The following is a 13,511-nucleotide window of genomic DNA, read 5'->3' as shown; positions in this document are numbered from 1 at the left end:
ATGAAGATACTAAATAAAAATTTCAAATATACATTAAAGTAGGTGCTGAATTTCAACCTTGTCAATTGTGATTTCTTTCACCTTTTTTCTTATCTGTTTTATTTTTTCTTTCAAAGAACCAGCTCTTCTATTCACTCATTTAATTTATTGTTTTCTTTTTAAGTTTTTTAAAAGATTGCAAACATACATGACAACAAGAAATGAAGATACTAAATAAAAATTTCAAATATACATATATATGACAGCAAAAAAAGGATATGAAATAAACAAAAATTTATGGAACACAGACTGATAATCCAAATACATTATTAGTTTGATATGATCTTCAAACATTATATGTTCTTTCTCATTTTCTTTTCATATAATATTTTGGAAATATATTTACAAATAAAAATCTTACATATTATAGTTGAGAAACTGTCCTCAAAATTTTATAATTTATAAACTCCTTGGTTTTATTAATTTGATAAATATCATATGCTTGTTGATTGTATCACTTACATTTTCTAACAAGACTTCCCACAGAAAAGAAATATACTTACATTTGAAATCCAAAAACAACTAAAAGAGTTCACATTTTTAAGATCACATTTTTCTGTTTCTTTTTTATTATATCCCATACTTATTTTTATTATATTTTTATAAGCATAATGATAGAATTTAACACCAGTACTTATGTAATATTCTTCCCAAAAAAATGACTATGAATTAAATCAAGCATCTAATTTAGATAAATCATAAGGTTGCCAGAGAAACTATCGATATGCCAAATGTGCAAAATTCTACCACATTCATGACCATGTTTCTCATTAAATAGTGCACACATAAGTGTAAAAGCATACCCTCCATACATATACACAATGCATATTTTCTACAATATAAATATATATTTTGGTATAATAAAACAGTGCAGTGAAATGTGGAATGTTTGTGATTTGTGTGATTTGAGAAAAACAAATATCGTCTTTGAGGTGGAGAATTTGTAATATGTACCAGATACTGAATGATATTAATGATTTATTATCCATTTATTTAAATATAGTTATGATAAAATTTACTTAAAAATTAACATTCATTAATGGTAGAAAATAAGTACAAAGATATATTGATAACATAACAAAAATTGTCTGAACAAATTTCCAACCAAACAAGCTATAGTGACAGAAAAGGAAGTTTGCAGAAGGCAGAAATGAGAGAGGAGAATGATGGATGGACCTTAATACTTATCATACTACTCATATACACAGATTTCATAAATTCTCAAATAAAAAATCAAAGAAAATGAGAACCAAAATAACTCATCAATTTGGTAGACCAACATATAAAGACAAAGATTAATGTGTTGATAATTTTTTTTTTTGGCGGGGGTACAGGGATTGAACTCTGGTCCTCGCGCTTGCAAGGCAGGCCATCAAACCGCTGAGCTAAATCCCCGGCCTTTTTTCTTTTTCTTTTTTTTTTAGTTGTGTTGATAAATTTTAAAACTATGAAATGTAAAGCCTGAGATTTAGCTCAGTAGTGCTGCACCTGCCTAGCCAGAGCAATGTGCTGAGTTTAATCCCCAGCACCAGGGAAAGAAAAAAGAAAAGAGAAAAGGAGCATATGTGCTTTCTAACATACTTAATAGATTGAAAATGAATTATTTGTTATCTCTTCCTCTTGAATTGTGCCCTTCACAAGGATGTAGTGACCTTGTCTCTTTTAATCAGTTTAGGTTTGAAATTTACTTTGTCTGTGAATAAGATTGCTACCCCTGCTATTTTCTGGACTCCTTTTGCATGAAGAAGTTTTCTGTCCTTTCACTTTCATTCTATGGGCTTCTTTTTGCACTAGGTGTGTCTTGTATACAACATATTATTGGAATTTCCTTCTTAATCCATTCTGCCAGTCTGTTTCTCTTGATTGGTGAGTTGAGGCCATTGATATTGATGATTATAACTTATATGTACTAACTTATTATTGTCATTTTTTTTTTTTGCCTTCTTTTAATTTCTTACCTTGCCTATTTGATTTGCTCTGTTGGGCCTCATTGTGTTGTTACCTTTATTGTCTTTTTCTAGGATATTGTTTAAAATTCCTTGTAGTGCTGGTTTGGTATTCATAAAGTTTCTCAGGTGTTCTTTGTCATGGAAGTATCTTATCTCCCCATCCATTTTGAAAGAAAGCTTTGCAGGATACATCAGTCTAGGTTGGAAGTTGTTTTCTTTTAGTACTTGAAATGTCTCATTCCAGGCTCTGCTTGCCCCAAGGTTTTGTGTTGAAAAGTCTGCTGTGATTCTGATGGGCTTTCCTTTGTATGTGATTTGTTTCTTTTCTCTTACTGCTTGTAGTATTTTGTTCTTTTGTTGGGTTTCTGGGATCTTGATTATTATATGTCTAGGTGTAGAATTTTTTTGATCACAGCTAGCTGGGAGTCCTATATGCCTTACTTATCTGTATGTCATATTCTTTGCCACTGTTTGGGAAGTTTTCTATAATTAATTCTATGAACAGCTTTTTAAAAGTCATTTGTGTGTTCTCTTGCTACTTCTTGGATTCCTATCAGTCTTGTTATTCTTCTTTGCATCATCTAAGAGTTGTTGGATCAATTTCTCATGACCCACTACTGTTTTTAAGAGACTTCTCTTTTCATAGTCACTGACTGCAATTTTAGCTTCTATATCTGAGATTCTATCTTTGGACTCTTTATTCTGTTGTGAACACTCTCAATGGAGTTTTTAATCTCCTGGATATCTGCTTGAACCTGCCTTATGGATTCCATTTCTTTCTTATATTGGGCATTTATTGTTTCCAATTCTTTCTTATGCTGGGCATTGATGGCTTCTAGCATGGTCCTGAGCTCATCTGTTTTCCTCTCAATTTCTTTTCTAGAGTCTCAATTTATAACTTTGACTTTGCTTGTCATCTGTATGATTATCTGGGAAATTACTTCTGTTTTAAATTTCTCTAGAGCCTGATTGATCTGTTACTTCCTGTGCTTTGAGTTCAGGGTGTCCTGATGGTTCACTGTCAGACTTTTTATCCTCATTTGCCTGACTGTTTGCCACTGGTGAACTGGAAGCCTGTCCCTGTATCTTGCTTAAGCATTTTCTCATTTTTACTATTGCTGTTGGGTTGTCCTTAGTTTAACCTTTAGGATATTACTTAAATCTGCCTGATATAGTTGGGCTGCAGCCCATGGGTCTCTAATGACTCATAGACATTCTCATTTTCATATTACCAAAGAAAACAGCTCATTGAATCAGTCACAATCCTTTATCCTAATTAATACAATGAGCACCACAATATGATCAAGCACAACTTGCAAATTGACTACTAGTGGTAGTCATCAGTCTGTCACCTTCAAACCATGTGAATTAAATTAAAATCAAGAAGCAATCCAAAATATGTTTGCAGTAAATAAACTTTTCAATAAGGATATTTACCATTTAGGATGGGGGCTTAAGACAGAGTTAGGACATGAGGAGTAGATAAGTAAAAGAATTAGAGAAGGTTTCACATGAAGCCAGAAGACATAGAATGACCACATAGTCATCAGGAAACTGCTAAATTCAAAAGGGATAAACAGAATAGAAGTATAATAACCCTTGAGTGAGGAAGAATGACATAAGAAAAGAACATAAAGAAAAGAGAAAAAAATAATAAAAGAAGAAATCTGAGTTAGGACAGGAGCAGAAACAAAAAGGGAGATGAGGGATAATATGGTAGAACAAGAGACTGAGTTGGAAAAAGAAAACAAAGAAATTGCAGAGTGGAATGAAAAAAAGAAAGAAATAAATGACTTTGGAGGGCCTCTTTCAGATTATATCACTGCTGTCATAATATACAACATGCGTTGCCATGTGCAGAGCCAAGTATCCTGATCTCAGCTAGCTGGTGGCAGAACCCCACGACGCAGACTGACCTCAGGCTGCAAGGCCCAGATTGAATTCCCCGACCTCCCGAAGAGTTGAATTCCACTCAGTTCTACAACAGGTTTCCCGTGCCCCTTCTTTAAAGATGTTCAAAATTGGGAGCACTGGAATAATACCCTTTATGACCACCTCTGCCTAGCACAATCAGGAGGTCTGAAAGTACGAGGGGGGCGGATGTTGAGGTTCAGGGGTGCCCGCGCAGCTACCTTCCTGGTGCTAAAGATGGCGGCGGTGTCAGCAGGGGAGGGCACGGCCCAGCAGGCCCTCCTGGTGCTGGAGATGGTGGCAGTGGCTTTTTTTTTGCTGGGGTGCGGTGGGGTGGGGGGTCTCAATTTCATTGACTTCCACTCCCATCTTTATAATTTTTTTCATGAATTTCAGTTTGGGACTCGTTTGATTTTCTTTCTCATGTATTTTTAAGGTTATTTAATTGAGCTTGCTCTATTTTACTAGTGTAAGCATTGTAAGCATTGACTAATATCTAATACCAGGCATGTTATGCTATGTTGTGTTTATTTTTTTTATTTTTTTAGACAGAGTTTTGCTATGTAGTTCAGGCTGGTCTTGATCTATGTAGTCCAGTCTGGCCTCAGATTCACAGTGATCCTCCTGCCTCAGCCTCTTGAGTGCTGGGCTTATTGGCATGCATCACTATGCCCAGTTTATGAGATAGTTTATAACTGTATCATCATTTATAGTTACCAAATTTATTAGCACAGAGTAGGATTGGTTACTAATGCATTCATTCTCTCAATCACCATAAATCCACTAAATTGTTACCATATAGAATTCTGTTTGAAAATAGTGATCCTGTGAGTAGGGTTTTTCCTATTTTTCTAAAATATATAAAGACTTATTAGAGTACAGTTTGAATTGCCTCTTTAGTAAAGAATAAGGACATTTATCTTTTTCTTTCTGTGTCCCTTTCTCACACTGTGTTGTCATTTTTCATAATGCCTCACTAAATTGACAAATTTACCTCTCTTTTAGTGGATTATATATTTTAATATTCTTGTTTTACTCATATTTATATCACATTGCAAATCTACATTAATATCTACCCTTGGAAACTTCATTCCTTTATAATCAGTCTGTAAGGGACCCAAATTAAATATTTTGTCTTACTATTTTCCCTGAATAAATTTACAACCCTAAGTGGGATTTATCCCCAGGACAAAAGATTTAACATATGTAGATGAACCAGTATATACCACATTAACAAATACCACATTAACAAATGGAAGGTAAAAACTACTTCATTATCTCAGTGGTTCCTGAAAAAGCATTTGGCAGAGTTCAGCATCTTTTTGTGATTATGAAAATCTCAGCAAAATAGGTATGGAAGAAAATTTTCTCAACAGAAAACTTGCTAATGAAAAGGCCATAGTACATTAAATCCGTGGGGAAAAACAGTTTTCCATCTGATATCTGGTACAGTAGAAAGGAAAGACAGCCCCTTTTACCATGTCTATTCAACATAATAGCAGAAAGACTAGTCAGAACAATCAGATAGGAAAATGAAATAAAAGGCATGAAAGCCAGGCATGTTAGTGCACTCCTGTAATCTTAGCACTCAAGAGGCCGAGTCACAATGTACTAAGGGTAGATACTACATTGCAAGTTTGAGGCCAGCTGGGCTATCCAGTAATTTAAGGGTGGCACGGACTACATAGAGATAGTAAAAAAGCATTTAAATTGGAAAGGAACAAGTAAAATTATCCCTCTTTGAAGATGCCATGATCTTCTATGTAGGAAACCAGAAATACTCCATAGAAAACCTGTTAAAATTAGTAATCTCAGTAAAGTCATAGAATATAAAGTCATGGTACAGAAATCTGCTGCATTTCTATATACCAGTGTTAATCTATCTGTAGAGAAAACAGTTCCTAATTGCAATTGCAGAATAAGATTCCTAGGATTAAACTTAACCAAGGAAATGACAAATCTGTACATTGAAAACTTTAGAATAATGATGAAATTCAAATAGAAATGGAAAGATATACCATGTTCATGGATTAGAAGAAATAATATTGTTAAAATGTTCATACTACCCAAATCAGTGTACAGATTTCATACTGTTGTTATCCAAGTACTACAAAAACAAAGTACTATGTACTATTTTTCAATTCTACTACTCTACAATTTATATGGAACCACAAAATATCCTGAATAGTTGAAGCAGTTTTGAGAAAGAACAACAAAAGTGGGCACATTGCACTTCTTAATTTCAAATTATATTGCTAAACTATATTAATTAAAATAGTGCAGAAATGCCATATTTCCATGAAAATAAGATCTAACTGGAAAATAGGCCCTACCATGATTTTTCAGGGTGCTTGTAACATAAGCCCTACTCCCAAAATAAGCCCAATAAAGATCACATTTAATACATTTTTGCAATATACAGTGGACATACTGAATCATAAAAATAATAATATATAATACAAATAATATTCTTGACATTGATACTTAAATTATATAATTAAGTATTTGTAAATACTGATGCAGATATCTTTGGAGAAGAAGTCAATACCTATATAAACAGATAAGCTTGAGGCTTACTGCCAGATGATCAGTAGGAATACAGATACAAAGCACTATTATTATGTGCACTGAATAACAAACAGACATGGATGTGTCTAATATGAGTCTTCATTATTCAATTTGTTATGTATTGTAATGGATGTACTTTTTGCAGTTACGTAAAATACATGTTCTTAAAATTTTGGTACCTGCAATTTTTCTTTGGTTTTTGTGTGTCCCATCATTCTTAACATCATTTATATTTCCACTCCTGGCTTGTAAGTCTTTAATTAACACTTGATTTAGTGGAAACTTTGTGATGCCTAGCCTGCAAGAGGTGGTGAGTTGGGTGAAAAATTTATGGTATAAAACATTGCCAGCTGTGTTGCCAATACACTGCAGCAGGCTACCTGGACAAGAAGTGCTCTTTTAATTAAATAAAGCTCTTTTGCTGCACATGAGAGGTTGAGGCCAGTGGTTCCACAGGAAATGGAGTCACAAGAAATTTGGACCAGTATTCAGAGTTTGGAGAGTTATGATGATGTTTCAGAGGAAGATGATGTGACTGTATTTTAATAAGTGTAGAATTTTTAACATAAATGAATAATTGTGGATTATTGTACATGAAAAAATAAGACATCCCTTGAAAATAAGCTCTATGGAGCAAAAATTAATATATGACCTGGTCTTATTTTGGGGGAAATACTGTATGGTGACATAAAAACAGACTGATAGACCAGAAATAAACTCAAGCATATATAGTCAACTGTTTTTTTCTTTTAGTACAAGAGATAGGATTCAAGGCCTTGTACATACTCAGTTCATCTTAATGTATCACTGAGCTATACCACTTGGCCCAAGTCAACTAATTTTTAGGCAGAGGCACTAAGAATATTTGATGAGGAAAAAAATATGTCTTCAACAAATGTTTTTATGGAAAGTGGATATCCATGTGTAAAAGAATGAAATTGGATCTTTATCTTACACTACGTGCAAAAACTAACTCAGAATTAGTAAAAATAGAATAAAACACCTGAAAGTATAAAAGTACAAGAAAATGTATTATTAACCTTGGTAATGATTTAACAGTATACTGTAAGAAACACACAATTCAATAGCAAAGAGACAAAAACCATGAAATATCTCAGTTAAAAAAATGAGCAGAGAACCAGATATGCATTTTTCCAAAGTAGTCATCAAAAGCTAACAGTTAAATGCAAATTAAAACCACAAAGAGGTGGCTAGTAGATGGCTGTTATTACTATTTTTTTAAAGACATGAACAAGTGTTGGTGATGATATGAAGAAAGGGAACCCTTATACAATGTTGACATGAATGTGAATTATTACAGCTATTATAGATCTTAAGGATGTTCCTTAAGAAATTAAAAATAGAACTACTATATGACCTAGTAGTACCTCTTCTGCGTATGTAGCAAAGGAAATGAAATCAGTACCTTGTAAAGATAAATGTTCTCCCACATCCACTGCAGCATTATTTACAGTAGTCAAGAAAGAGAAACCACCTGTCCCTCAACAGATGAGTGTATAAATTGTGTTATCTGTATCTATATGTATAAATCAGGCTTTAAGAAAGACGATCCTGCCATTTACAACAGCTTGAGTGGAGCTGGAGAGTGTTTTCCTAATTGAAAATAAGGCACAGAAAGCGAAGCACTGCATGATCTCACTTACATGTGGAATCTAAAAAAGTCAATTACATAGAGCTTAGGGTAGTGGTTGTCAAGAGCAGAGTATTGGTGGTTGAAAAGATGAAAATCAAAGAGTACAAAGTTGCAGTTATATAGAATGAATAAACCTGCAGATAAAATGTACAACATGAAGCTCATAGTATTGTGTACTGGAAATTTGTCAAGAGTAGTTTTCACATAATCCTTTTCACACACACACACACACACACACACACCCCACACATTAAGAGTAACTATCTGAGATGGATATGTCAACTTGCTTGAATTTAATAATAATTTCACTACATATATACATATGTGTATGTGTGTGTGTGTGTGTGTGTGTATCAAAGCATCATGTTGTACACCTTAAATATATACAATAAAAACCATTTAAGTATATTTTGATTTTGTTGAATAAATGAATTCCAACTAGCATACCTCTAAAGTGATATATAAATATATTGATTGTTATATTCATATTTTTATATACATTAAAAAGTAATATAAGACAATAGTAAATGTTCAGTTTTATTAAATAAATTTTTCTAATAGTCTCTTTTACACAGGGATAATGTTACACAACTATTTCTCTTTTTTTTCTCATTAAGTTTATTGGTACTTTTTAGATATATAGTACAGTTGCATTCATCATTGGGATCTTGTACCTTTACATGATGTATCTTGGCTACACAACTATTTCTAAAAGTTATTATACCAAAAAGTTGTTACTGCTAAGCATTAACTCCCTGTTTTCTCCGCCTGCTAGCCCTTAGTGATCTCTGGAAGCTACTTTTTGCCTAATCTAGATATATCTCATAATTAGAAAATACAGTATTTATTTTTTTGGTACCAGGGATCGAACTCAGGTCCTTGCACTTGCAAAGCAGGTGGTGGAACCACTGAGCTAAATCCCCGGCTGTTTATTCCTTTTTCTCTGACATACTTCACTTACAATTGCTTTTCCTTCATTTTGTAGCTTATGCCAAAACTTCATTTGATTTTGTGGCAGATTTTATATGCATATGCATATACATATATATGTACATACACACACTCCTTTTTTATTCATTAATGTGTTGATAAAAACTTTTGACTTTAATTAACAGTGCTACAATGAACATGACATCTGGGTATCTGAGTAGCAATTTTCAGTGTTAGACTATATGGAAGAGTGAAACTGCAGTGTCATATAGTAATTCTGTGTTTAGCTTTTGGAGGAATTACCCAGCTGTTGTCTATAGTAGCTGTAGCATTGTGCATTTCTTTTTCGTCCCCTTCCTTCCCCTCCACTCCCCTTCCATAAAATTAAGCAATGCAGTTGTAGCTTTTCTAGAGCACATGAAAACATTTACCATAAAGTTTCTGAGATGTAGCTAGGTTGGTATTATGTATTAGTAGTTTACTTTTTATTGTTGACTAGGACTGCACTATAGTCATATAATACAAATGGTTTGTGCTTTTACAAATTGTTGGATGTCTGGGTTATCAGATTGATGCTGCTCATCATCTGTGTGTACGTTTTTCACTGCAAAACAGTTTGATGGTTTCTTTTTTTTTTTTATTGAGTTTATTGGTACATTTAGGGATACAGTACAGTTACATTCATTGTTGGGATCATGTACCTTTACATGGCAAGTCTTGATTCTCATTTTTTTCCCCTTACCTCTGCCCTCCCTTCACCCCCTCCTCCCCTCCCCATCTACAAACACTTTATTTTCATCTTTTCATTCTCTCACATTTTTTTCTTTTCCCTTTTTGTTCTTATACCTCTGCCCTCCCTTCACCCCCTCCTCCCCTCCCCATCTACAAACACTTTATTTTCATCTTTTCATTCTCTCACATTTTTTTCTTTTCCCTTTCTTAGTTAAACATGTTTACTGTGTGACACAGCCATTCTTTTCTCTTAGGTATTTACCCAAAATTTATGAAAAACATGTTTTCATGTGCTTAGAAGAGCTATAACTACAGTGATAAAAAGCTGATCATTGTTACCAAAGACCTGGAAGAGGGAACTGACTGCAGATGTCAGGAGGCAACGTTCTCTGGTCACTGAAATGTTCCGCATTATGATTTTGGTGATGATTTTATGTGTATTTCTTAAAGTTCATTGCTTAATTTTATTTATTGTAATTTATTGGTAAATCTGAATAAGAAAATGTGCTTTTTAAAGAATTATGAAGCTTCATGTCATGGAAAGATTGGATTGCTTTTCTTTTTCTAGAGGTGGATAGGTAGTGTCAGTTGGTGGTAGAAGATTACAAAATTATATTTAGAAGAAGAGAATTGGTAATATCAGTAATAGAAGCAGTATCACAATTAATAAACTGAATTTTTATCTTCTTACTAGTAATTCTCATTATTTATATCACTTTAGAAATATAAACCAGGTCGGTGTGATGATATTTTGAAATGGAAGCCTCCCAGTCTGAACTCCGTTGATTTTCGCCTAAAGATAACAAGAATGGGTGGAGAAGGGTAAGTGCAAAAATATCCACAACCCTCCCCCCCAGACTTTTTTTTTTTTACATGAAATGATACTCTGTATAAGGCTTCACTGTTTATGGGGTATTTCATTTATATTTTACAATACTTTCTAAAAAGGTAAGTAAAATAAACTTTATATCTACATCTGTTTTGAGTTTCACAGATTATTCATTCTTTTGATCTGTGGCAACTAAAGTTTTATAGCATCTTTTAAAAAAATTTTAGTTACAGTAATATAAAAATGAGCTTTATTAAATTGTTAATGTAGGTGTTATTAAAAGTAATCCTACCAAAGTATTATAATAAATATATTGAAAAGTCTTTTTACTTTGAAGGATACTGCTTCATGTTTGTTTTTGTATAGCAAATATTAACCCATAATACTTTATTAGTGTAAAGTTTTAATTACATTCATTAATTTTTCACAATGTTCATTAAGTACTTTTTTGTTGTTGTTGTTGTTACTGAGGATCGAACTCGGGTCCATGTGCTTGCAAGGCAGTCAGCAGAATCACTGAGCTAAATCCCCGGCCCCATTTAGTACTTTGTAATTTATTGGTTATTTTTCATTTTGTGATTTCATTTATAAAAGATGCTTTAGCATGAATGTATTTTTTGTATCCTCAAAATCTTGTTGTTTCACTTGTACAGATTTTTAAGGCGCGTAAGTAAATATATTACGACAAAGTAACAAAAGTTTAACCAAGGAAATCATAAGAAAGTAAGATAACAGAAGCAGAGAGATTTAAAGTCTACCAATGTATATAATGAAACTTATTTTACCTTTCAAAGTATGCCTTTTATAGGTAATGGAAGAGAGGATATGTTTTTGGTTACAATATTCCAGATTCCCTAAAATTAAAATACAGTAGTCTCTTAAAAGAGTGTGATTTTTCAAAGAAAGGATACTATGCTCTGTGATAGATCCCAAGAAAGGGGTTTAATAAAGCATGTGGATGTCCCCCCCCACTGTCCTAGACAATGGCTCTACCAGATTGCCAGGGGAGATACATTAACTAATTAATTTATCATGGGCTAAAATAACTTTCATATGTCTTAGCAATTTACAGTGTTGAATTTTGTAAACATACAATTTAGATTTTCATCAGAGAGCTATTCATTGTTTTAAAAATGTTGTGGCTTTATAATAAATGTATAATTGAAAAACAGAGCTATTGTCAAAAGCTAGAATTATAAAGGTAGTCCCTATTCTGTAAGTTGCAAACTTGTGACTTATAGTGATATAACTTACTTGTGCAGCAGAAGACTGTTTTTTTCTTTAAAAATTCATTTTAGCACGAAAATTAACAGCATAGATTCCAGAATCTGGCTGCTTTAGTTGAAATCTGCTTACTAGCTCTGTGACCTTGAACACATTTTTTTTTCCTGTACCCTGTGTTTTCATGACTAAAGTAGAACTTTGACCCATAAGGTTTTATGAAGATTAAATATGTAAAACATTTAGAACAAAATATGACACATGATAGTTAAATACCTTTTTGTCATTTTAATTAAATTATTTTAAAAATTAATTTTTCTTTCTTTTTTTTTTTTGAGGGGGCTACCAGGGATCGAACTTGGGTCCTTGCGCTTGCGAGGCAGGCAGCAGAACCACTAAGGGAGCTAAATCCCCTTATTTTTTTTCTTGCTATTCTTACAGTTTTACTTGTTACTTGCTGTACTGTGCAAGGCCAACTTTCTATGTGAATTATTTCCTGTTTAATTCTAATCCCTATTAGTTCTCCCCTTTTAAAATGCTTATCTCTTTGGGTAAGCAGTCATAAAGTATTAAAAAGGACCATTGTCTCTGAAAAACAATAAGGCAGTAATAAGTGTTGGTGAGAGATGGAGAAATGGAAGTCCTCAGACATTGATGATGAGATTATAAATTAAAACCACTCTGGCAAACAATTGGATAGTTTTTCAAAGTGCTAAAGTAAATTTACTATATAATGTGGCAGTTCTGTTCTTAGGTATATACCTAAAAGAAATGAGGATGTATATCTATACAAAAATTTGTACATGGATCTTCTTAGCAACAATATTCATAATAGTCAAAAGGTGCAGACAACCCAAAACTCTGCCAATGGGAAAAATAGATGAATGTGCAAACAAAATAGCTCATCTATCTATGCTAGTGTTACGGATCATTATAAGCAAAAAGGCTCTGGAATTATACTCATTTCTAGCTCTTCCACTCTTAAGTTACTTGTCTATTGCTTGTTTCCTTAATTCTCTAGTTTAGATTGTAGTGGTGTCTACTTCTTACGGTAATTGAGTAGAAAGAACAGTGTCTAAAACATTTAGACTTATACATGTTATACAAAAATACTAAATATTTATTACTTTTTTAAAAGATGCCTATCTCTGGATTATACTATTGCAGCGCACAGAAGAGCTATATACTACAGCTGTGAGAGATAACAGTCATCCTAGGCCAGTGGTGGCAAACCTATGGCATGCGTGGTGCAATGAGCATACAGAGACCTCTCTGTCAGCATGTGAGCCAAGTGTATGAGTTTGTTATTTTCTAAACTAAAAACTCAGTATTCAGGTTTAGTTCCAGTGTTGCTACCTTGTGATAAATAACTGGGCTTTGGGTTGCAGTTTGTACACCCAAGCTTTAAAAGCTCTATCACTGTCTTAGACAAAGGCCTATGTCTTCTGACAGCGCCTTAGATTGGTAGAGAGACAAAATTATTTGCCAGCTTGTATTTAAGATTTCAGAGGTTCTCTTCATTTTGCTTCATTAAAGATAGCACATTTGAAATAACAGCTGCAATGGCAGCCTGATTAAATTTATGATGATTCATAATTATTCTATGTCTTTGATGGTGGTACTTACCTCAATACAACCTTGGGGGTGCCTTTTTTTTTTTTTTTTTTTTTTTTGTTTG

At 33.3% G+C, this 13,511-nt stretch overlaps 1 protein-coding gene across 1 annotated transcript in view; it reads left to right on the top strand.

Moving 5' to 3' along the window:
- The window catches only part of Rngtt (RNA guanylyltransferase and 5'-phosphatase), a 265,607-nt gene that overhangs the window by 149,548 nt on the left and 102,548 nt on the right, over positions 1-13,511 (top strand). Inside the window, exon 13 of the mRNA XM_010633261.3 lies at positions 10,505-10,605. Coding sequence (XP_010631563.1) covers positions 10,505-10,605 — 101 coding nt within the window. The remainder of the gene's footprint in view (positions 1-10,504; positions 10,606-13,511) is intronic.

This window comes from Fukomys damarensis, unplaced genomic scaffold, assembly GCF_012274545.1.
Source record: "Fukomys damarensis isolate Sample0158 unplaced genomic scaffold, DMR_v1.0_HiC HiC_scaffold_14, whole genome shotgun sequence".
Classification (NCBI taxonomy): domain Eukaryota; kingdom Metazoa; phylum Chordata; class Mammalia; order Rodentia; family Bathyergidae; genus Fukomys; species Fukomys damarensis.
Note: the sequence above shows the minus strand (reverse complement) of the source record. Positions and strands in the feature narration are given on the sequence as shown.